Here is a 26,104-nt window from a genome sequence, read left to right on the forward strand (position 1 = left end):
CAGATCTCCATCTTACACTGGGCTCTACTGCACCTTTCACTAACAGCCCAGTGTGTAGAGGAAAGCCAGCTGGAAGTGCAGTGTACATAGCTTAAACAGGCCTGTGAGAAAGTGCAGTAATTCCAAGCATTTGTTTGAAAATAAATACCTTGAAGATGGGATTTACACCTGTGGACAGCTTGTGCTGAACTGACCTTTCTGCTTTTCACACACCAGTTTAACTCTCTGAGGAACCAAACTGCACCCATGTGATGAAGAATTAGGTTTAAACAGTATTTGATCCACAAGAACATCAGAGTCCAATAGGCAGTTACAGCCAACCATTAAATCCTAAAACGAACTCACGCAATACCTGTTTTGATGTAATCTTATCCACTCTGGCACACATGAGCAGTGAGGATTCACAGGTAGTGTCATTGGGGGGGGGTGTCCATTAGCAGCAACTTTGACTGCAGTGAGTCACACACTAAAGCTGACGGAGCAGACTTTGCTGCCTCATGGGGATAAGGCCAAGCCAAGAGGGAGTGGCAGAGATACAGACAGCCGCCTTTGTTTGAACTAGGACTGGCTCAGTTTAACCAGGAGGCCATTCACATCTATACCTGAGCTGCTGGTTTCACATGGCACGGCTCTTAGCTGAGGTTAACATCGGACTCAGCGCAGTTAGTCGCCTCAAGAAGATAAAAACAACAGATGAGGAAGTTTAACATTCTCCTTTTGTGAGTGTGTGTAGAGGTGAAACCAGAGGAAAAGACTTTACAAGAACAGCCAGTCTGGTAAATGACAGTTTTTACACTTTACAGTGACTCTGTTGCTAAATGGTAAGTGTTGAGCAGTATAAAACCAGTTGTTACCGCGCAGCACCTACAGGCATCAGTCAGGGCGTTGGCTGTCTTCTTTGGGCATTATCAAACAAAGGAGAGCACTGCCACTCAAGAGAACACTTAAGACAGCCGTGTCTGAACTAGAATTCTGCATACTCGTGTGCAAACACTCAGCACACCGTGATGGATGGCGGGGCTACTAAGAGACAAACTGGAAATACTCAATTCCACAACTTGGGGAGGTTTTAAAACCAGTCTGTGAAATGAGACACACTTCAGGAGGAATCAATGAGAGATTCCCGCCTTTAAGGCAGCTGGATTCTTTATCAGACCAGACATGAGAGACGTGATTTGAATAAAACAAATGACGACTCCAAACAGCTCATGAAAATTTCACTTCGAGAAGCAGAGGGAGTCCAAGGGTGGCCACAAGTTTCCAACAGCTTGGTTTCCTACCAACATATCAGCATAAACACACAGCGGCGAAGGACTTGGACCGAAAGATAATCCCTTACTGACATTATGTGGTGCTTTTGTTTGCGAGGAGAGGATAGAGTTTCACCAAAAGACCATGTAGGTAATGGCAGTTACAAAAATACACACAAAGCGCTGCAAAACAATAATGAGACAAATAAACCAAAACGCTACGAGGTTCACGAAGGTTATGGACGCTCTGTGCACATGAGGGGTGGTACCTTGCAGAGCTCTGTGGATGGGCGATGCGCTGCTTGTTGGTGTGCTGGGAGGCTGCTGTAGCCGTGCAGCAGCTTGTCTGGTAAGAGCAGCAGCCGCATTCCTGAGAGATTGATAATTACCAACTGAGGAACGCTTCTTTCCAAATCTGCTTTCACTCCCCCCTAACACACACACCTCTCCCTTTCAACCCCCCCGACTCTCCCCCTACCACATGCCCCTCATACAGTGGCCTAGGAGACGGAGCCATGAAAGAAAATGGATAATGGATGGCGCATGGGAGTCATTTTGAGATAACATTATAATGTGTGGCTGTGCAGATTATTGTTCATTGTATATGGCGGATATTTAACTTCTGTGGAAACAGGACAAATACTATGACAAATGGGAGTTCAGGAAATGAGCAATGTTTGGCTGCTTTTTGATTCCCAATAAGCTTCTAGTGCTCCCTTTTTAGGGTTTAAAAAAATAAGAACACTTTCCCAGAGAGCATTCTGAGACAGTGGCTGTGAAGTGCTTTGTTTGCTTTGCTACAAGGGGTTGCCAAGGGTCTAAGTCTGGACTGCGGCCTCCGTGCAGCTTAAGACCCTTGAACTGACGGGTCAGAGCCGGACAAAAAAGAAGCCGTTGTGCAGCAGCGGTGACCAGCTCGTCGGGAAAGCAAACAAAGCCGGACAGAGAGGTTTAAAAATACATCCTGGCATCTCTGTGTCTCTGCTCAGGCCCAGTCAAAACAATATCCTTTAAGTCTGAAGCTCACTCGGTCTGATAGTCACCTCAGTGCAAGAAAAAGCCAGTTTGACAATAAAAAAAACAACCCGGAGTGGCAAGAACTTCTGTGAACCCTCAGAAAAGCAAGAAAAAAAGAGCCTTGGGGTACAGCAGAGTGGAAAATCATGCTTGTTTGCATACAGTTTCTTCATGCCCTCATACCCCCCGCAGCTACTCATGAAAGTTTTTCGGAAGCGCGGATAAGGGGCATTGATTTGTTACTCATCAGCTAATGCCTTTGATTAAGAGCACACTGTGTCCCACTCATGGGCCAAGTGTTTCCTCGTCCTGCAGCCCTGCATGACACACAGACACATCACTTACTGTTCACACACTAAATCATGTGTCTTCGTCTGTTACAACACCGATTGTTCCTCTTGTTGTCCCATTCTAGACCAGCAGCTTTCCCCCTTTTTCTCCACAGCTGGAAAGTGGAACCTACCTGGCTGCACCATCACCATCTCAACTTTAATGTCTACCTTTATCTTGCCCTGAATCTCAGGTCTCCACCAGGCTCTGCCATACCTCCAGTGCTTACATAACACACCTGTAATCTCCATGGGTACAAGCCCTGGCATGGCAGGCTGGTGAAGAAGGAGCGACACACCCTTTCTAAACAAACGACTCTGTCTCAGCCTCACCTAGCAGAAAGTGCAAGATGTAAACCTGAAGGAATGAGAGTGAAAAAATGAGCCCAAATGACTGCAGAGTTTTTAGAAAAGTTTGGAGCGGGTCAAAATGTGGGGGATGAAGTGGAAAAAACAGAAAGGAAGTGGGGTCCTGGAAGAGATCCTGAGCTGGTAATGGTGTCTCTGAGGTTAATGAACATGAAGTGGGCCCACACTGTCATTGACTTACACATATTCAGCAAAGTGTCAGAGCACCATTCTGCTGAGGCAGTGACGGGAGACAACACAATAGTCTTCATTGTCAAAAGCTCCATAGTTGAGAGAAGCACTACAGGTCTAAGATTACCTCTGCTTTGGATCCCTCAAGCTAAGCAAATCTCCCACACCTAGTTTTCCATACATGTCCACACTCACCCTCCTGCCATCTTTATGCAACTTGCACCAAACTGAATGCGATTACACTGTAGAATAGTGGCTTTATGTCTAGGTGATATATTTAATTAAATCAGAAAAGATTCGTAAATCATCGTGGTACTCATTTATTTGAACTGTATTTGCAGATGCCAAAGTGTAATCCAAGAGGCTTCACCAGCAGAACACATAATGAGTGGTAGAAGTTGTAGTTTTCTTTAAAACTCACACAAACAAATACAAAAAGCCTTCATCATACCTTGTGAAACTTTACAGATCCAGTTGGGTGATTCAGCCACTGTCCATTTGAAGCGTCTCCCTGCTGCGTCCTTCCTCTCCAACTCCAACTTTCACCGTCCGAAGGAGAACTTCAGGTGAAACATTTCCGTGAGCAACAACTGCAGTGAGGGTTTGTTCGCAGCCCGCCACTGCTGCTCTCCCATGAGACCGCGGAAGTTTTTTTGCTGGATGTCAGCTGAAGCGTCTCCTGTGCTGTCAGAGCTGTTTGTCTGCGGACGCTCCACTGAGCCGGAGACGCGGAATGACGGGATGTAGTTGACGCAGCCGCCGACCTGCGGCTCCGCACCTGAAGGAGGCCGGACTCAGGTGAGAGGAGAAGCGGCGGCCGGTGCTGTGGGGACATCTAGTGGTGGAGAGTCGGAACAACACACAACTGTGCAGTTCAGTTTTTCCAGATTAGTTTGACTTAACCTAATGCCAGCATTTTTATTCAGAGTTTCTCAATCCATATCACCATTTTGGCAAGTCAAAAAAGTCAAACACAAAAAGATAAATGTAGCTAGAAACTGTTTTGTTGATGTTATAGAATGCAAAACTTGGTGAAAACATAAAAAAAAACCACTGTATTTTTTTTTCGAGGAAACGCAGATAAATTCATATTAATGCATTTGCAAGAACTTTCTGGCACCCAGTACCGCTCTGGTTTGAATATTTTGCACTTTTTTCATATTTCAAGAACCAAAAATTAAACATTTGGCCTTCACAGAAGCCTCCTTTTTTATACCTTGTATTCTTTTTGGTTTCCATTTTATTACTACGCCCTGTGTAATTGTATATATTCCACTAACCTTCTTTTATTTCTTATTGTATTGTAATTGGGCAAAATGGGATTAATGAAGTTTATCTTATCTTATCTTATCTTATTATTTGGGTCTGCTTGAAACTATTTTGCTAGTTCTGCCTAAACCAACAGTCAAATCTTAAAACTTCTCAGTGCACAAGTTTTAAAAGAAACTGAGAAATAATATTGTGACCACAAATAAATTAAAAGGACAATAGAACCTTCATATTAAGGTCAGCGTTGAGAAGATACGTTAAATGACAGATGATAATGACATCTACAACCTGAGGGAGTGTTGAAAAAAATCTAACATCTTCATGATAACACCTACTTCTACAGAAGGAACTCAAATCACGTTTTATTTAGGTTCAGTGCAGTCAATTTGTGGATGCAAAGCACTGATTAGTGCAACACTAAGGCAGCAAATTCGCTCTGATTATGATTCGTTATTTATTTGGTTTTATTGTGGTATGAAGGTCTATGGGTGAACTTTTTCTCCTCACCAGCACCTGCATCTTCCCTCCTATTCTACCTAAATGCCAGTGACCCAATTTACTATTAAATAAACTTATTATTTAAATTTAAAATGAACATTAAAATAAGATATACAAACTCACTCCAGCTGGTAGCTAAAAGTTGGCAATCCTGGATCCTGGATTTCAAATGTTTTTGTTTCAAGGCACACATCTCCATGTGATTATAGCTGCAAATCATCATAAATAAGACACAGAACTTAAAAGGGCCGCTGCTCGAGCTGGTCTGCACTCACTGTGATATTAATAATTGAAACATGATGACTACAGGAAGAAAGTTGGGCGGCCTAACTTTATCTAGAACACGGTGTCTCACACTTATGTTACGAACGACTTCATTTATAAATTGTATTTAACTTAAGATTGATGCAATTATTAAATTAGAATCTAAAGATTTGGGGGTCAAACTCAGGGCCCATGGTGTCCGGATCCTAACAACACCTCTATATAGGACACACAAGAGTAAATGAGCAACTTGCACACGTGTGATTGTCCTGTGAAAACTATGTATCTCAAAACATTACACAGAAATAACAGGCTTGTTTGAAGCTTTCTGGTTATGCATGATTGCAGATTTGTCTAAAGAAATGTTAGTAAATTCTGAATCCATAAAAATAGCAAATTCTTTAGTTTGTGGGGAAATAATGAAATCACCAAACTTGGAGATGCATGCTTTTCCCCAGGATGGAGCAGCAGTTTAGATAAGCTTGACTAATTTAACTAAATGAGTGAAAATGGCACTCTGTTTCCATAGATGATGTAAACACATTAAAGGCACTTTGTATAAACATACCGCTTTATGTATAATTTTACCATTTAGACTCTCCTAAACTGTATTTTAGTGTGTTGTTAATGTGGAATATTGCTTATTAGATAATAAATTATAGATTATTTACTTCACATCTCTTGTAAAATCCTTCCTTTTGCCTTCTCGTGTGCGATGGAGTATCCGTGTGTGTAATAAGGCAGAATGCAAAACAGTGGAAACAAACACTGTGTATGAACCATGCAAACTTTATGGGCAGTTGAGCTTAATACTGGAGGAAGCTATCAAAAGAAAAGCAAGCACGGGCCTGCTAATGCTGCAGCCTCTGCCTGTGGAGTGAGGCAGGATGTTTTGTAGAAAGGTGAGGAAAGTTATGGCTCAAACAGCTTCCCATCATGACGTAACCACCTTCCCAAATGCAGATAAAAACAAGCTGTGAAAGTGTTTAAATATAGCCCTGTGTGACGCCCAGGCTGGTCCAGACGTGTTAGCTGATGCATCCTGAGCATGTAGGCCAGTGTGATCCCAGCACTGACACAGTTTGCTGATGCCCCGTGGGGGGTTTGAGAGGGTCTTAGATAGAGTTTCTCCCGTGCCTCCGGTGTTATTAATAAACATAAAGTGTGCCTCTGTTTTCCCGGAGACAGACACACTCCAGAGCTCTCCTTAATGCCAGAGGAAAACTGTGTTCATAGCTGTCTGAACATCTGTCCCGGCTGTCACCTCCAACAAAAGTAAGTACAAATACATGCTAATCTGAAGTGTTACTCATTAGTAAGAGATATAGTTTCTCCTGTGTGTGATCTTTGGGCGGTTCTTTTTAGATTAGTAGCTATCAGAAGTGTAAATGTGGCTCCATTGTCATAGCAGTCACTCTTCATTATTTCTTACACTCCCCTGATATGCAAAACAGACTATACAGGTTGATCAAGTTAAAGTGTCTTCAAAGCCACAGTCTCATCAGTTAGATCTGATTAATAGTAGATTAAAGGCAGTCAGCTCGTTCTCTCTGATTCTTTCCATGCCTCTTAGCTTGTCATGGAAAATCAAAGATCAGCAGAGGATGGAAAAGACACGACATCTACTCAGGACTCACACATCACACAAAGCAGCCGTACTGACTCTGAAACAGAGACCGCCTTCCCTGTACATGAGCGCACACAACACCCCATAGTACAGATGGACCAGGTGGACATGGACGATCTGGGACAATTTTTCGAGCACTGCATCCAGCAAGTGTCTCTACTGGAGAAGCAGAGAGAAGAGCTGATCCAAGAGCTCCTTCTCCTGCAGGAACCCATGCAGCGAGTTGTGGAGCACCTGAGAGGGAAGCTGATGGGAACACGGAAACTGCTCACTCTGGCTCAGCTGGATTATATTGCTGTTTATGAAGAAGTGCAGCAGGTGAAGAGGAAACTGTTTGCCACGACCAGAGACTGCATCCAGAGCCAGGTGACGCTGGCTGCACGTGAATACGAAGTGGCTCAGTCTGCTGTTACAAAGGTAAGGACCTGTGGTTTTACTGTCATTCCAAAGTATCCCTATTCAGTGTTATTCTTTATTATCTATGATGTTGGTGTTGGTTGTGTGTGCAGTCGGTAGCAAGCAAGATTTATCCCAATGGAACCTAGTTTCAAGTTTTGGTTTTGCAACACTTTAATTTAGCTAAAAATGCAGATGGTCAGTCGTGAATTTAAGGCATCCCGCAGAAGACAAATCATTCCCATCCAAAGTATATAAATACTGCTGAAACTGAAAGAGTATCTGAAATCATGAGTCATGCTGAAAACTCTGTATTTACACTGTTTCAAGGATAATTCTACTTCCTTTTGTTTAGTTATAATACTCCTATTTATTATTTACTGTGCAGCTGTGTGGGGAAATAAACAGTATCTAGAACATATACAAATATAAATCTCACTTTTACTATGATTCCCCACAACAGCCATCAGCAACTAAAAACCACTTTCAATTTATTAAACATTTTGTACATCCTACAACAGTAAAAAGCATTATTTTATAATCTTTATGTCAGTGTAATAGGGTGAATTAATGGAACATTTGTAAAATTATAAAGAAGTAAACATGTAGCATATACATTTAATACTGTTTTAAATGTATTTATTAATTATTTTTAGTTATTCAACAAATCTAAAAATTATGAGAACCTGGCAGCATGTTGGCATCAGTATTGTGTAGATGGTGTGGCATTTTTGTCGGTTATCAAATAGGTTGTGTACCATCATGGAGGGTGCTATGATCAACTGTGGTGTCAGCCTAAACCACTTCAAGCCAAACATAATCTTTGTGAAGTGTTTGTCCTCTCCTGTACTGCTCTGTTTTCAGTGTCTATTAAATTGACTTGTCAGGGATCATGCATAGAAAGTCTGATGCAAAGAAACTTTGGATCATTTCCATCTACAGTCCCTAGAACGTGGAACCCTGGTAACCTTTAATTTCAGATTTAATGAACAATTATCTTTTCTGTAATGCATCTGGGAATTACTGTACATCTATTCATAGGAGGAGCTCAAGGCCCATATCCAAAGTCTGACCCAGGAGTTGTCCCAGCTGCAGGAGGCCCACCAGAACCAGCTCAATGCGCTCAGAGACAGGGCCACTAAACTCTGCAGGCCCAGGGCCATGAGCGATGTCAGCCAGTGCCGCCAGGCTTCCATCAGGCTACAGCGGAGGCTCAGCGGCAGCGTGAGGGCACTGGAGGGCTGGTACGAGCCTCGCCTCATGGCCCTGCTGAGGAGAAGGCAGGCTGGTGAGGAGGCTTTGAGAAGGAGCAGGGAACAAGCAATGGACCTGAGGGCCAGTTTGCAGCCTCTCACAGAGGACATCCAGAGACTGGAGGTGCAAAGATCCTGTCTGGAACAGAGGATCACTCTGATGGAGAATGAGAGGCAGGAGAGCATCGCACAACACAAGGTACATGTCAGCCTATCCTATGTCAAGTAGAACTTAAGTCAAGATGCTTAATAAAACTAGCATTCTCCCACTTTGCGCAGGAGACTGTACAGAAACTAAAAGAGACTCTGAGAGATCTAGAAGTGGAGTTTGAAATTCAAAGAAAATCTAAGACAGCTTTAGAGGATCTTACAGACGGGCTTTCAACAGAGCTGACATTTCTGAGGTAGGTTCCCTCTAATCTTTTCGGTTTCAATTTACAATCTGTGAGCATCTGGATGATAAACAACAAATGCTTTGTTTTACAGAGGCTGTGATGAACAAAGAGAAACTATTGCAGAGGAAGAGCCTTAATGCTCCACTGACCGTTACTAACCAGAGAAGTTACATCTGACCAAACTACAGCACTGTATTTACATTTAATGTTAAAGAAAAACTTACACTCAACAAAAATATAAACACTACACTTTTGTTTTTGCTCCCATTTTTTATGAGATGAACTCAAATATCTAAAACTTCTTCCACAAACACAATATCACCATTTCTCTCAAATATTGTTCACAATCTGTCTAAATCTGTGACAGTGAGCACTTCTCCTTTGCTGAGATAATCCATCCCACCTCACAGGTGTGCCATATCAAGATGCTGATTAGACACCATGATTAGTGCACAGGTGTGCCTTAGACTGCCCACCATAAAAGGCCACTCTGAAAGGTGCACTTTTGTTTTATTGGGAGGTCCACTCCTTTTCAATGGCTGCGCAAAGTTGCTGGATATTGGTGGGAACTGGTACATGCTGTCGTATACGCCGATCCAGAGCATCCCAAACATGCTCAATGGATGACATGTCAGGTGAGTATGCCCCCTCCCCTCAATAAAACAAAACTGCACCATTCAGAGTGTCCTTTTATTGTGGGCAGTCTAAGGCACACCTGTGCACTAATCATGGTGTCTAATCAGCATCTTGATATGACACACCTGTGAGGTGGGATGGATTATCTCAGCAAAGGAAAAGTGCTCACTATCACAGATTTAGACAGATTTGTGAATATTTGAGAGAAATGGTGATATTGTGTATGTGGGAAAAAGCTTTAGATCTTTGAGTTCATCTCATAAAGAAATGGGAGCAAAAATAAAAGCGTTGCATTTATATTTTTGTTGAGTGTAAATGCAAAATAATGCAGATGTGGATATATGCTTATAGCCCTATTATTCGTATTTTACAAAATAATACATTTGCATGCAATTTCCAACTGCAGAGAAGGAACAACAGCTTTACTGTAAATATTTTATTATGAATATATTTAAGTACACAAGAGATCAAATGCAGCACAGAAGAACATAAAATGTAGAGAAAACAAAATCACATACAAGGGACACAACGCACAATCTGGAAAAGTCATACTACAAATATCAAGCAAAGAAAAAGAAAGCCCTACAGTATGTACAATTATATTCAAAATGGATCTCAGTAGAAATGTTTTCTGCAAGACTAATCAGGATAAAAAAAAACAACCCGATTGATGATGGACACGTCTGACGGTTTCATCATGAGTCAGGATTGAGTTTAAAAAACTGAAAGACCTAAAAATCAGACCAGTACAGACCGTATTTTAAATACATCACAATATGACAGCGTAGCATTTTATTCTTTCACTTTCTACAAACACCGCTGTCCAAAAGGTGTTTTAAAAAGACTTTACTGCTTATGCACCCAGCTCTGGAAAATGGATCCATTTTGAACAAGCAGGGTGAAAGAAGAGACGTGGAGGCTGGACTCATGCTTGGACCTCTGAATCTGCAGCGCCTTCTGGGTCCTCATCGTTGTAGATATTTTCAGCCTGTAGAAAACAACATAAATAAGAATATACACCTCATCTCTGAACTTATGTTACAATAAATGAGTTTTAGTGTTGAAATGATCGGCATGGTGTGTCTGATGTTCATTCTTTTTGTTTTTATGGCATTCCCAACACAAAGCTCTTACCATCTGCCACACTTGCATGATGTTGTCCTCTGATACAGAGCAGATGACCCACGGCTCGTTGGGGTTCCAAGAGAAGTCTGAGATCTTAGCTGTGTGTCCGCCATGGATGAACTGAAGAGAAGCGCAGCAGAAGGAATTAGAACAATGTATACGACTCAATTACAGAAACACAAACCTTAAATTGAAGCGTTAACCATCATCATCGTCACTGCTGCGACTCACCAGCAGCTCAGGAGGGCCATCTTCAGCATCCTCTGGTGACTGCTCCTCTCCAATCTTACTGAGGTCCCAGACGTTGAGCCGCCTGTCGGTGCCGCTGGAGGCCAGGATGGTTTCGTTATGAGGAGACCACTGAACCTTTGGATAAGAGACGGGCTACGAGTTACGTTTCTGCTACAAAGACCTCCGTAAATACCAAACCAACAGTCGAACAGTTGGCTGGCTGCTGCTTATTTGTTCTGTGATCATTCCTTTGTTTACAATCCTCCTCTGAGTCATGTCATAGTAAATTATACTCCCTCATATTGTCACAAGCTAGTTTTAGGCCACAGCTAAAAGGCAGCCAGGCCACACTCCACAATGCGGTCAGTAAGATGAATCACCCCCTTAAGCCTAATTTGATGGCCAAGATTCCCCCACACAACTCTAAAGCAGCTGCTACAAACTACACTTCAACTGATTCGACTGAACAAAAGCTCCTTTCTTACCTGGAAGATCTCGTCCTTGTGAGATTCAAACGAGTGGAGCTTCAGTTTCAGGTTCCTCAGGTCCCAAAGTGCCACAGTCTGCAAAAAAATAGTCAGCTTCAACTGATACAACTCATGCAAACTGAGAACAGATGGTGCATCAGCCGACAACAACATGCTGTGAATCGTTGTACAGAGAGCGGACCCACCTTATCTGCAGAGCCAGTGGCCAGAATGAACTCGCTGTAGGGATTGAAAGACAGGCAGTTGACCTCGGCGGTGTGGGCGTCGACTGCATGGCTGGGTTTGGAGGTGTTGTTCGACCGTGTGTCCCAGCTGTTCCAAAAACAGACAGAAGCACCACTGTTCAGTGAAACTGAACAACACATTTGTTTGTCACGAGTTATCTCTCAGGCTGCTTACATCATGAGTTTCTGGTCGTCTGCGACAGATCCGAAGAGTGATTCGTGGAGGAGGTGCCAGGAGACGTCCTCCACCACAGCGGTGTGGCCTGTGAAGATGGTCTTGGCATCTACAATCTTTCCCTCCTTGGGCACTGTGCTGATATCCCATAGGCATATGGTCTAAAGAATACACAGATAGTGATGATCTAAAATAAAAAAATGTACCTGGAGTTTTTTAATCGAAAGCTAATAAACATCCATCCATTCTCTATGCATCGCGGGGGTGCTGGAGCAGGCTGGAGCCTATCCCAGCTGACTCGGGTGAAGGCAGGGGACACCCTGGACAGATCGCCAGTCTGTCGCAGGGCTACAAATACAGACACACAATCACACCTACGGGCAATTTAGAGTAATCAATTAACCTCAGCATATTTTTGGACTGTGGGAGGAAGCCAGAGTACCCGGAGAAAACCCACGCATGCACAGGGAGAACATGCAAACTCCATGCAGAAAGATCCCAGGCCCAGGCTGGGATTTGAACCGGGGATCTTCTTGCTGCAAGGCGAAATTGCTAACCACTCTTCCACTGTGAAGCCCGCAGGTCAACATTTCAATACGATTTGTTTCGTAACAGTAATTACCGTACTTTCCAGACTATAAGCTGCTACTTTTTTCTCACGCTTTGAACCCTGCGGCTTATACAACGATGCGGCCAAGGTATAGATTTTTACGGGCAAGCTTTGTGTTGTCAATTCATTTAGCCTCGTCACATCAGACCAATGAAATTACAGAACAGGAAACTGATCGAATGAAATCAAACGCACTCACACTAAATTCTTCAAATCAGTCATTTTGTGCTTCATGCACACACTCTCATCATGGACAACACACGAAGAAATGCATATGATGTAGCTTGTAGGTTAAAAGCAATCGATCTCCGGTCGAAGAAAGAAATAGAGCTGCCGCACGTAAGCTTGCCATCAATGAATCGATGGTGAGACGGAGACAGCAGCATGAACTGACTCAATGCTTGTTGCTGCCGTGTTACAGGCACAGTTCGGGAAAAAAACATTTATTTGATTAAAACTTTAAACAAGAAGTTTTACCAAACTTGGACCGCCCGGCGAGGTCATCTGTATGTCATGGACATTAGCCAGTGACAGCGGACACCACATTTACAAAGATGACCCCTGTGACCTTGAAAATTAGGTCAAGGTCACCAAATGCGAACTTGACCTGTATCTTATTATGATACACCTGTGTACCAAATATGGTGAGGCTACATCAATATCTTATCGAGTTATCGCACGGAAACCAAATTGTTACAGACAAACAAGCAAGCAAGACCATGCAGCTCAAAACAATACCTTCTGGAAAACGAGGTTTTTCTGGGCGGTAATAAATCTGTGTAAATATCTCATGTTACAATGCGGACATCTGCGGCTTATATATGTACAAAAGACTTTTCTTTTTAAATTTAGTGGGCTTGGCTTATATTTAGGTGCGCTTAATAGCCCGGAAATTATGGTAGAAAATTATTTAAAAAGTAGAGGAAAGTGGACGACAAAGTAGAGAAAGACAGGACGATATTAAAAAGAGTAAGTCAGGTACGTCGCTACAGCCCGCTTACATGGTCATCAGAAGCACTGAGGAGGCAGCCGCTGAGGTTTGGGTTCCAGGAGAGGCCGTAGCCCTCCTTCTGGTGACCCCTCAGACGCAGGTCAGGGGTGCATTCTCCAGAAGGGTCTTCAATACAAATAAAAAACCAACACTGTTACAAAAACCTGCAGAGTCTCAAGTTTCAGTTACAACATGGGTTGCATACTTTCAGAAACTCATCACAAAAAGTGCTGCAATCCTACCAGGCTTCGAGGGGTGCTTTGTGTAATCAAAGACCAGCACGTCGCTGGTGGGGGTCTTGGTGGCAATGATGCAGGGATTCTGAGGCATGTAGCGAGCTCTGTTAACTTCCCCCTCGTGATTGATCTTAATCTCAATCTCTATTTTCCCACTTACAGATCCAAAGCCTCCAAACTCTGAAATAAACAAATCCAGAAGACGGTGACTGTACATGTCCACATCAAAATGCTTTGCTACTACGCATGTTAAATGATATATTGTATGCATGGTTCAGTGTATTTTATTGACTAACAGGTCATCTAAACAGACATACATACCTTCAATTTCTGAAGCATTAAAGATTTCAAAAAAATTTAACTTCATTCATTCATTGAGCAGAACTGTGAGCCACAATATTCTAAAATACAACTTTGACTACCTAAACAACAGTTACTAAAAATAGAATAACCCTTGGCCTAGCTGACACAATTCGTTATTCTGTTTAATCAACGTGACTTAGCATTCTATTTCTATGTACACTATGTTTTTATACGTTATTAGAGACCATATGAAGAGTTCATTTGCAAAAACAGGTAACTCCGTTTTTATAAATTTTCAGAAAACTCATTTTTTATTGTTTACTTTAGATAATAATAATAATAACACTAATAATTTATTTATTCTATATTTTGTCAGGTATTTTTCTACTGAGTCAAATCTTCAGTTTGATTGATATTATCTCAAGTAAACAATATAATATAAGGTTTTCTGACAATTTATCAAAACAGAGTTATCTGTTTTTGCAAATGAACTCTTCATATGTTACCCATCAACCCATTTATCTGGCGCTACATCAGCTAGGCACAACACATAATTTGTTCTTCTAACACAAGCTTTCGGTGCAGAAATGATCTCTCACCTCCTTTCTCGCTGTCGTAGTGTGAGGCATCAAACTGGGCATCATCATTTGGGAGCTGCACGCTGGCAATTACAAGGTGATTCTGCTCATCAGAGGTGTGTGTCCCCAGAACCAGCCTGTGCACACTGTAATCTTTCCCCTCCGGCCTGTGGAGAGGCATATTACAGTTAGGGGCATTTTCCTGCATGGTGATTTTTTTTTTTTTGGTGCACCCGACAAAGATTTCTTTAAATCAGGTTTGTCAAATGCTCCTTCATTTCTTCCTTCAAGCTTTATTGACCTTGACCTCAAATGGTCAGAAATAACAGGAAAATGCATAGATTTATGCCTTTATTATAGGGCTAAACAATATGGAAGCTGTAAGTCTGACTCAGTTTTAATAAATTACTTCTATTGCAAAATCTGCAATTCCTAAGTACTATTTCTGAGTCATGAATGACCCACCTGTACGACTGTCAAATTGTTTACAGTAAGTTTCTGTAATTTTCTTCTAAAAATGACTTGATGCTTTATATTATTCCTGCTTTATTCAATTCAATTCAAATAACTATATTTGTCCCCAGGGAGCAATTTTAAAGGGTGTACAAGCAGATTTAAAAGGACAACCAAGCAAGATACACAATTACACACAAAAAACATTAAAAAGAGCAACATTAAAAACAACAACATAAAAAAGGAGAATTAAAAAGACAATGCAATATATTTAACAGACAGTGTTTGTGATCACTGATTTATCATCTGTGCCTTTAAAAAAAATAGTTACTACATTTTGGAAGTAATTTAAGATCTCACTGCATTGGAATACAGAACGTCTAATATTTTGATGGTATCTCACGTGGTAAGCCCCGTGATTTGTTTTAAACCAATTACACAGTGAATACTGAAATGAAGCTTGGCCCTAAATTATATTGCAAAGCACATCTGCCACATACACACGTGGACAAAATTGTTGGTACCCCTCAGTTAAAGAAGGAAAAACCCACAATTCTCACTGAAATCACTTGAAACTCACAAAAGTAACAATAAATAAAAATTTATTGAAAATTAAATAATCAAAAACAGCCATTACTTTTGAATTGTTGATTAACATAATTATTTAAAAAAACAAACGAATGAAACAGGCCTGGACAAAAATGATGGTACCTCTATAAAAGATTGAAAACTATTTGACCAGAGTGACATGATTAACTCAGGTGTCATTTAATTGACATCACAGGTGTTTCCAAACTCATAATCAGTCAGTCTGCCTATTTAAAGGGAGACAAGTAGTCACCCTGCTGTTTGGTGAAAAGGTGTGTACCACACTGAACATGGACAACAGAAAGCGAAGGAGAGAATTGTCCCAGGACATCCGAAAAAAAATTATAGACAAACATCTTAAAGGTAAAGGCTATAAGACCATCTCTAAACAGCTTGAAGTTCCTGTGACAACAGTGGCTCATATTATTCAGAAGTTCAAGACCCACGGAACAGTAGCCAACCTCCCTGGACGTGGCCGCAAGAGGAAAATTGATGACAAATTGAAGAGACGGATCGTTGGAATTGTATCCAAAGAGCCCAGAGCAACCTCCAAAGAAATTAAAGGTGAACTCCAAGGCCAAGGTACATCAGTGTCAGATCGCACCATTCGTCGTTGTTTGAGCCAAAGTGGACTTCATGGGAGACGACCAAGGAGGACACCACTGCTGAAAAAAACTCATAAAAAGCGAGACTGGAATTTGCAAAAATGCATGTTGACAAGCCACAAAGCTTCTGGGAGAATGTCCTTTGGACAGATGAGACCAAACTGGAGCTTTTTGGTAAGGCACATCAACTCTATGTTCATAGACTCAAAAACCAAGCATACGAAGAAAAGAACACTGTCCCTACGGTGAAACATGGAGGAGGCTCAGTAATGTTTTGGGGCTGCTTTGCTGCATCTGGCACAGGGTGTCTTGAAAGTGTGCAAGGTACGATGAAATCTGAAGACTATCAAGGCATTCTGGAGAGAAATGTGCTGCCTAGTGTCAGAAAGCTTGGTCTCAGTCACAGGTCATGGGTCTTCCAACAGGACAACGATCCAAAACACACAGCCAAAAACACCCAAGAATGGCTGAGAGAAAAGCGTTGGACTATTCTAAAGTGGCCTTCTATGAGCCCAGATCTGAATCCCATTGAACATATGTGGAAGGAGCTGAAACATGCCATTTGGAGAAGACACCCATCAAACCTGAGACAACTGGAGCTGTTTGCTCATGAGGAGTGGGCCAAAATACCTGTTGACAGCTGGAGAACGCTCATTGACAAATACAGAAATCGTTTAATTGCAGTGATTGCCTCAAAAGGTTGTGCAACAAAATATTAAGTTATGGGTACCATCATTTTTGTCCAGCCCTATTTCATTAGTTTGTTTTTTTAAATAATTATGTTAATCAACAATTCAAAAGTGATGGCTGATTTTGATTATTTAATTTTCAATAAATTTTTATTTATTGTTACTTTTGTGAGTTTCAAGTGATTTCAGTGAGAATTGTGGGTTTTTCCTTCTTTAACTGAGGGGTACCAACAATTTTGTCCATGTGTGTAAGTCAACACTTTCTCTCAAATCAATCAGCCCTACTTCACTGTATGCAGGCAGTTCTTGCTGTTTTGCATAGTCATCTCCAAAAGGGTTATTCTGAGCCAGGAAAACCTCAAAGAATGACATATTTCATTCCAGTCTCTTGTTATGACTTGGTGTCTGTAACAGTGCCACAGATCTCCTCTCACCTGGTGACATCTGGCAGCCACTGAGCAGTGAGGCTGGGCCACTCCAGGGCGTGGGTCATGACCAGGTCATAGAGGAAAGGTGTGTTCTTCTTCCAGATCTTGTACTCCTCATTGATCACCCTTTCCTCCACAGCATCATCAAATGCCGCTGCAAAGGCAGTATTTACAAGCCACACACAGACATGTTACAAGAGGAATTAAAAAGAAAAACAGGTAGCAGATAAATCACCTGAATAGAACTGAGCATATCCGAATGGCATTAAAGTTCTGTCCAAACAAGGGAAGTCTTTTTATTGTTAAATTAACATTAAAGTTCATTTTACTGATCAAGCATCATCAGCACAAGCAGCTAGAGTTAGCTCGGTGAACACAAAAATCCCAATCTACCCGTGTGGATAAGCTTAAGCGTTATACACGTGGAATAAAACAACCCGCATTCATAAATTAAAAACCCCGTGAAGCCACGGCGTTAGCAGCTAGCGGCGGCTAACAGCTAGCTGGCTGGCTGGTTCCTAACAATGAAAGGAGATGCTGCCCGGCGCGCCAACATCCACCGGTCCGTCCTGACTCGGACTTTCTACCATTCTGGACAACACACGTACACACTGAGTCGTCCAGTTCGGAAATATGAACGCCCTTACCGTCTTTATCGGCCATTGCGTCCCGGTTAAACAGCTAATACTAGTAAAAAAAAAAGAGGTAATTTTGAGGGAGAGCGCTCCGGAGACAGCACTGTGGCTTGCAATGGCGCCAACTCCATAGAACGCGATGAGCCAATCAGCGTCCAGCAGCGTCGGACATGTTGCTGCATCCGGAACCTCCCCCTTCCCGTGTTGTAACCCGGCTGTAAACTGTGACACACCGAGGGACACGGTGTGGGGTGTAGTTGATCAGCTTCCAAAACTCTGACCTAACTTACAGCTACAATGGAAGACCGAGAGCTAGACCTGACAGACGCACAGAAAGCTGTCAAATCTAAATACCCTCCGATCAACAAGAAATATGAATGTAAGTCTGAAGTTATTATAACTAATACAGACGACGCTGAAGTTAGCTTCCAATTGATTAGCTTTCACAGATCAGACACAGTTTTAAAGACTATTTAGCCTCTGTATGACGACCTACTGCATATTGACCAGTCTATATATAGTGGCTTTAGATAAGAAGCTAGTGTAATGTGGTCTGCATGCTAGAAAAACTGTGAAATTTGCCCTGTTTTCCACTTTTACAGATAAAATAAAAGTTTCACAAATCAGAGACTGTGTTTTAAAGACTCTTTATCAACTTTAAAGTCCAGCTTTGACCAGTTAATGTACAGTGTTATAATCTGGACCTGGTCTAATGTGATCTACATGTAAGAAAAAGCAGCGAATAGTCCCTTTTTTGGACACAAATGGAATAAAGTTTTTGCAAATTAAGTTTTAGCCTCTTTGCCATATTTTAGTCCAGATTTGACTTGTTGATATGAAGTGATTGTGGATCTGGACTGCTGCTCTGATGTGGTCTACATGCAAAAACTGAGTGAAATCTCTCATTTTTTTCATTTTCACAGACTAAGTAAAGGTTTCACAAATAAATCAGAGACTGAATTTTAACCCTTTGATACACAAAATGGGTCAAAAGTGACCCAAATTCAATGGAAAATGGGTATCTCCTGACTCATACTGTGCATCAAGGGGTTAAAATGTGATACGTCTATATTTTGGGCTTTTCAAGTCTGATCCTGTCTCATGTATTCTAGATGCACAAAACTGCAGTAAAAAGTCCATTTCTTTGCATTTTTTCACAAATAGAATAAAGGTTTCAGAAATATGAAAATGGGTTGCAGACATCACTAAGACTTTGTTGAAAGATTTCTAACATGATTTTACATCATTAAATTGAGCAATAAAACAAAAAAGCAGACTTCTTTCCTCAGAGCTGTATGTTATGTTTCCTTTAACTTTTCCCTAAACTTCCAAATTGAAACCCACAAATCAGCACCTAACCTCAGTGTTGTATAATACAGCTAGCATAGGGTGTCTATTATTAGTGTATTGATAGAAAGTCTTTTCATGCCTAATAACTGTATAACTAACTAACTAACTAATATTTTTAGTGTAGTTTATGCTCTAATCAAGTGGCCTATACCCCCACTTCTACGCACAGCCATAAGCTGATCACTGACTTTCAATCAACTCTTCATGTTACCTTATTTTTTTTTCTATTTCAGACTTGGATCACACAGCAGATGTACAGTAAGTGTGTCTTCTTATCTTGGTAAAAAAACCCTCTTGTTTCTCTTCATCACTCTACTCATAACTTTATCTTTCCCCCTCTAAGAATCCACTCCTGGGGAGACTCTTTAGAAGAAGCCTTTGAGCAGTGTGCGATGGGAATGTTTGGCTACATGACCGACACAGAAACAGTGGAGCCACTTGATACCGTTGAAGTGGAATCAGAGGGTGAGAGTGCAGCACAAGCCACAGTAATACCTACAGTATTTTAATCCTACTAAAGTAAAATGTAAATGTAGTATCTGCCTTTGACAGGAAGTTAAACATTTCATTTATATTGTTCTGATTTGAAAAGGGTTAAATTGTGCATGAAAAACTTCTTGATCTGTTCAGCTGGTGACGGATTCTCAGCTACTGAGGTAATCAGGTCAGGTGTGGCTCTAAAGGACAATGATGACATAATATGACCAACACAAAGACAATCGTTTGACCAGTAACTGTAAAATAACCTTAAAATGCAGCTTGTGCAGCTTTATTCATATGACATATGTCAGTATACAGTATACACCAAACAGCCGCAGCATTATGACCTCTGACAAGTGAGGTGAATAATATCCATCATATTGGTTCTATGTGGTGTTCTACTGGAAAATCTTGGATTTTGGCATCCATGTTGATGAGACTTATGCACCCATTGTCCAAGAAAAAGCACACTCCTTCATGCAAATGGAATTGTACCACAAAACATCACAAAAGCGTCGAACATTCAGAAACATCTTGAGGAACATGACAGTCGCCCAAGATGTTGATTTGACCTATAAACTTCCTAGACCCCATTCTGATCAAGCATCAACAGGATGCCATGGAACAAGTTTGACTCACAGAAACCCCACTGCCCAACCCAGAGTACCAAAAGGACCCACTGCCAGCGTCCTTTTGTCCAGGCCCAATGGTTCAGAGCATTTTTGACAACATAAGGGGAACCAACACAGTATTAGGCAGGCGGTCATAATGTTGTGCTGTATCAACATCACTGAAACTAAAATCTCCTTCTTCTTCTCAAAAGGTGAAGACATGGAGTCTCTTCTCTTCCACTTCCTAGATGACTGGTTATATAAGTTTTGTGCAGATCTTTTCTTTGTTCCCAGGGTGAGTATGTTGGTCACTTGTGAAGTTTGTGACATCTTACTTTTATAACTGAATAATTGTTTGTCTGTTCCAGTTTGTCTGTTGCTCTGGCTGTTTCCTAGCCTTTTGTCTGTATATAGCACGATTTGCTTGATGTATAGATGAATCGATCATTTAACAATGTGTGCAAAATGCATAAAAACAAGTACCGCATCTGTTTGTTAAAGGAATCACACTGCAGTGCATTATCTGCTATCTACATGTTTGATGCAGAAAAGTTTCAAAAGTCTTCAATATTTGTTTAGCCATTTTTTTTTAACAATATTTTTTTGAGTTCGGACATGTAAAAGATTTACAGTAAAATATACCCCATTCATTAGTAAAAATAAATTACTTGTGATTGTCTTTTAACTTTGCAACAGTTCTAACTTAAAGTGATTGCTTGGTTATTTCAAGTGGGGCTGTATAAAACCTGCAGTAGGTCAAGGGTGGCATGTTTTCAGTTTGGAGTAACAGATGGAAAGACCAGCTTCAGTGGAAGCTAAGCAATGAGCTGCTTTGGACAAGGTCAACATATTTTAGACACCTAAAAATACTCTGCTATAAAAAATCTGTTTAATTGTGCAATATTTTCAGAATATTTTCATGGATTTACCTGTCTTAAGGAGAACTGAAGCATTATGTTACCTTGTGCTCTCTTTAAACTTGACGAAATTGTGTTATTGTCCCAACTTTGGTGCCAGTTTTTGGTGCCAGCAAGTCACTAATGTTTTTGTGAAGTCTGATAACTCTGAGGAGAGGAAGAGATAAAACTGCTTCAGCTCCATTACAAAAGGCTGCCTGATAGCAAGATGAAGCTGTGAAGATATTCTAAATATAGTGCGAGGTTCAACTGATAGAGATTTTGTTTAGTTGTGGTTTTTTTTCAGGTGGCTAAAATACATTTTTGCTGCTGACTGTTCACAGCTTAGCTTGCTTGGATCTCTAAAATATCTCTTTCAGGGCTTTATAAACACGTCAACTTCTTGCTCTTTCTTTCAACAATATAATCAGTCTTTCCAAAACAGCACAGGCTTTGCTCTGACTCTTGATTTATGCTTTTAGTATTTCGTTTCTTACACTACTATGGGCTCACACTTGTGTTGTATCTGTTCAACAGGAGGTCAAAGTTTTGCACATTGATAGAATGCGGTTCAAGATTCGCTCCATTGGGTAAGTTTGGTTTCCTCTTCTCAGTAACATGAATGTTATGAGTGCAAATGGGGCTGACTACATGTTTAAAATCCAGTCTTCTGAGCATACTCTTTTTAATGAACACTATTTTATACAGTAATTTATTTTAGATTTATCTTTGTGTGTGTGAAAGTTTACATTGTGATTGCTAAACTCATGCTATGATCTCCAAGATCAACATGAAAAGAGAGATTCAAACTAAATCTTAAACTTTCTCTCTGTCGTACACCAGAGATTGCGTAAATTCCACAGAGACAAAGGTCACTTATACTGTTCATTTTTACTTTTCTCGCTGCTGCTCTCACACACCTGATTTTTCCTTTTGTTTGTAAAAGGTGGGGTGAAGAATTCTCTGTGGAAAAGCATCCACAGGTAGAGTCAACACAACTACAAATTAATAATAAAATGTACATAACTGCAATGAATACTCTTGTAACTGTTGTGTCCTGTGTTGTGATTCCAGGGAACTGAGGTGAAAGCCATCACATACTCTGCAATGCAGATCCACGATAAAGAAAAACCAGAAATATTTGCCATTGTTGATATCTGACGATACCTTCAGAGACAGATCACACTCCTAGTTCGATGGAACTGGAAAATCTGCACGGCCAGTTTAAGTGGCCTTTTTATCGTAAGGCACTGATTACTGACAAGTGAATTTTGCTTTTCTATTTGTTGAATGAACTGTTTACTATCTAGCTGTCTGGTTGATTACAGATTACTTAAATGACATTGACGTGTCACAAGATGCATCATGTCAAAAATAAATGAGACTTTTTGTAATGGGAATGATGGGAAATATATCGCATTGAAATAATTCACCTGTTTACTTTCAGCCATTATTAAGAAAGAAAAACACAGATTTAAAATGATGCTGGTGTTTTTTTAGCACATTTGTCGGCCCAGTTTAACACGTTTTCTGCTATTATTTATGAAAAAACTGTTGATGCTTTATAAATCATTGTAAATAAATCAACAAATGTTTTGTTTTTCTTGTGGGGCTGAGTTAATGGCCACTGCTATTTCAAGGTAGAATCTTCCTTTTGAATATTTTGTGGAGTTGTGGTCATCCTGCAGGGCAGGACAGTAAACAGGAGCTGTAATTCTTGAGCATAGACTTACATATTCAGCATCATAAACAGAAAATATCCACAAATGTCTGATTTTGAATTCTACGCAGCAGCATATTAGAAATTATAATACACTCACCCTTCTTTTTGTGCTGTTTGAACCTGCTCACGCATACACAAGTCAATGAATAAATGTGGAATATGTATTATTATGCATCACTGATTCCAGGTGTTCAACATGCAGACTCCAGTCAGGACATTTAATATTTAAACCTACTGTAGTTTCCACTGTTTTTAGATATGTATAAATAGATTTAATATTATGTGTACCTTTTAAAATGACTGACATTTGAGAATTTTAAAAAGGAGAGTTGGTTTAAGTCTTGCTGTTTGCAGCCACAGTCCTTGGTGATCACATGAATCTCATGTTGAGATTTGATGAACTTTCCTCATCAGGTCAAGCCTCCCATCAAACCACATGAACAAATCCAACTGGAGTTTCCACCTCGAAGGCAGACAGAGGAGAACGATGGGACCTGACAGGCATGATCACAGCAAGTCCTGTGCAGTCAAACAGGAAATGTAAGATGAGTTCATTCAGCAAAACATTGGTCAGTAGATGCTATTCATGTCTGGGTTCATGAATAATTTTTGATAATGACTGATCAAGTTATTCCTGGATATTTTTGCAAAGCCCCTCTGAATTAAAATCTCTGATGACAAGATATAATAAATGGAAATAACCTATAAAATATTTGTAATAAACACGGCTAAAGGAAAGGTAGATGCTGAGTAAAATCAGGACACTGGATATGTCTTCAGGTTCCCTAGCAAAGAACCCTGTGCTGTGATAACTGTATTATATCTCTGTAATACCCACAATGCTCCTCCTAGGACTGGACCTTCACTAACTCATTCATGTTTGTAGGCTAATTTGTGAGGTAAAGATTAAGAAAGCCGAGTGCTCAAAGAGATATTAATTGGAAATCATTTCAAATTCCATCCATCCATCCATTCTCTATACACCGCTTTATCCTCACTAGGGTCGCGGGGGGTGCTGGAGTCTATCTCAGCTGACTCGGGTGAAGGCAGGAGACACCCTGGACAGGTCGCCAGTCTGTTGCAGGGCCACATATACAGACACACAATCACACTCACATTCACACCTACAGGCAATTTAGAGTCATCAATTAACCTCAGCATATTTTTGGACTGTGGGAGGAAGCCGGAGTACCCGGAGAAAACCCACACATGCACAGGGAGAACATGCAAACTCCATGCAGAAAGATCCCAGGTCCACCCCGGGATTCGAACCGGGGATCTTCTTGCTGCAAGGTGAAAGTGCTATCCACTACTCCACTGTGCAGCCCACTATTAGGTAAATCATAAAGGATATTTATTCTACATTTAAAACTGAGAAAACTATAAGAAATTCTGAACTGACGGACAAACTGAAGTCTCTGCAATGTTAGAAAAAGAGACAGAGAGAGAATACCAGCAAGGCTCAAGTTTACAACAGTACCCTCTTGTAAATGGTAAAGGAATTGCAATCTCGTCAAATTCTGGAAACCAGTGTGTAACAAATCACTGGAGCTCGGAACTGTTTTGTCCCATACATCAGTTGGCCATGGTGTAAACACATCACTGAGAATTCAGAAACATGGCGCTTAGTGCACATTATCATTTTACTACCACAGTATATAATCACAGTTCGTGTTTGTGTATTAAAAATGTTAAATGGATTCCTTTACTTCTATTACTAATGAATGAATAGAATACTTTGAGTTAAAATAGAAGAAAGATCTAGGAAATGTCAGGAATCTCTACCTAGTCACGTTCTTGTAGCTCATCATAAACATGCACCAGTTTCATAAACTTACTACTTTCCTATTTTTTTGATTCCAGTGAACCAGATTAACATTTTATCTTCATAATAATTGCTACTTTGTTGTGAATTGCCACTGATAGTGATTTTAGTGTAGCAGACTGTAATGTATGTATGTGGGGTTAGAAGCTTCTCTGTTGCATTGTTAAATAAGGAGACACATTTGCAAATTACTTTTGATGTTAGGATAAACAAAAAATAGCAGACAAGGCATCAGTTTGATACTTTTCATGTTATTTATATAAATCAAAAAGGCTCGGATTGGTCTCTGGCTGAATAGGGCTAGATTCTTAATGAACAGCGCTTTAATACTATGATAACTGTAGCTGTGTTAACCTAATCACTGGATCTTCTTTCTCTAAAAATGAGTGGACGTTTTGTTGCTTGCTTTTTGTTTCCTACATATGGACCTTTTGTTAGTCACACATTTTGTTGGTCAAATTAAAGTGTTTCGTGCATGCGGTGTATTCAGTGTTGGTTATTACTGTACATATCCATCAGAGAGGTGCCTATTTGTGAAGAAACATTTTATAAAGATTGGCAGTGCAGCCCTCTAGTCCAGTGCATTTACCGGATATGAGTGACATCAACAATTTATGCTTCACTTCTGCAATGGTTGTTGCATTTTTCAGTCAATTCTTTATTGAATTTTGGAATGTTTCAGAAATTTCAGAAGTTCAGTGGTGGTCTGTTATAAAGACATGTCCAGTTCTTCAAATTCTTGAGGTGAGATGATGATATCTCTCATTACTGGTTTTGTCTGCATTGATAGACAGTTCGTAAAGATGGTAAAGAAGTTTAAAGTTCCATTCGTGTTATCATACAGTTATTTGTTTTGTTAGTTAAACAATAATTGACTCTTTTTTTCCATGTGTTTCAGTGTTGTACAAGAGCAGGACGACAAATTCTAATTGAAATGTAGTACATGAGGATACAGATGGAAGAATTCTACTGTCCACCAACAATCAATACATGTTGACCAGTTGTAAAGCCAGTGTATATAATGGCAGCCCTGAGTTTCCAATGACTGCTACACCTCTGAATGTTCTACGATGTAATCAGTGAAGCACGTATGACAAAAAAGCAAAACAAAAATACAATCATGCCTTTTGGTTTTTTTCTTAGATTGAATATAGATCTACTAGAAATATGTCAAAATCTGCTGGGTCAAAAATATACCCACAGCGATGTTTAGATTTGGTTAAATGCAGTGGTGTAGTCTAGTTTTTTCTAGTGGGTATACTCCGGCCTCATAAACCAATGCCCGGTCAGGTTCTCATATATGTGCGCGCGCATGAGTGCACGCACACACACCACAGCAACAGCAGCTCCATTATTTCAAACTACGAATTAGATACTTACAGACAT

The 26,104-nt window shown here is 40.5% G+C and overlaps 4 protein-coding genes across 4 annotated transcripts in view; 2 read left to right on the forward strand and 2 right to left on the reverse strand.

The window, feature by feature from the left end:
* Positions 1-3,721, reverse strand: part of LOC110952143 (titin-like) — a 28,066-nt gene extending 24,345 nt beyond the window's left edge. Inside the window, exon 1 of the mRNA XM_022195527.2 lies at positions 3,588-3,721. The gene's annotated coding sequence lies outside the window, so the exon portion shown is untranslated. The remainder of the gene's footprint in view (positions 1-3,587) is intronic.
* A 2,506-nt stretch (positions 3,722-6,227) lies between these two features.
* LOC110952146 (syncoilin) lies at positions 6,228-10,161 on the forward strand. Its single transcript, XM_022195534.2, has 5 exons — positions 6,228-6,442; positions 6,741-7,211; positions 8,232-8,642; positions 8,723-8,847; positions 8,930-10,161. Exons 2-5 carry the CDS (start codon positions 6,747-6,749, stop codon positions 8,973-8,975), a joined length of 1,047 nt encoding a protein of 348 aa, XP_022051226.1. The 5' UTR covers positions 6,228-6,442; positions 6,741-6,746; the 3' UTR covers positions 8,976-10,161.
* On the reverse strand, positions 9,896-18,005 carry LOC110952144 (histone-binding protein RBBP4). Its single transcript, XM_022195533.2, has 11 exons — positions 17,846-18,005; positions 17,205-17,352; positions 14,457-14,602; positions 13,561-13,734; positions 13,329-13,444; positions 11,718-11,878; positions 11,504-11,630; positions 11,316-11,393; positions 10,831-10,965; positions 10,609-10,719; positions 9,896-10,462 (listed from the first exon to the last, which is right to left on the reverse strand). Exons 1-11 carry the CDS (start codon positions 17,859-17,861, stop codon positions 10,400-10,402), a joined length of 1,275 nt encoding a protein of 424 aa, XP_022051225.1. The 5' UTR covers positions 17,862-18,005; the 3' UTR covers positions 9,896-10,399.
* Positions 18,006-18,032: 27 nt separating this feature from the next.
* Positions 18,033-22,770, forward strand: zbtb8os (zinc finger and BTB domain containing 8 opposite strand). The gene is made up of 7 exons (XM_022195535.2): positions 18,033-18,212; positions 19,417-19,441; positions 19,527-19,648; positions 20,487-20,569; positions 21,708-21,760; positions 22,117-22,153; positions 22,245-22,770. Exons 1-7 carry the CDS (start codon positions 18,131-18,133, stop codon positions 22,329-22,331), a joined length of 489 nt encoding a protein of 162 aa, XP_022051227.1. The 5' UTR covers positions 18,033-18,130; the 3' UTR covers positions 22,332-22,770.
* The last annotated feature ends 3,334 nt before the right edge of the window (positions 22,771-26,104 follow it).

The sequence above is a fragment of the Acanthochromis polyacanthus genome, chromosome 1 (assembly GCF_021347895.1).
Source record: "Acanthochromis polyacanthus isolate Apoly-LR-REF ecotype Palm Island chromosome 1, KAUST_Apoly_ChrSc, whole genome shotgun sequence".
Taxonomy (NCBI): domain Eukaryota; kingdom Metazoa; phylum Chordata; class Actinopteri; family Pomacentridae; genus Acanthochromis; species Acanthochromis polyacanthus.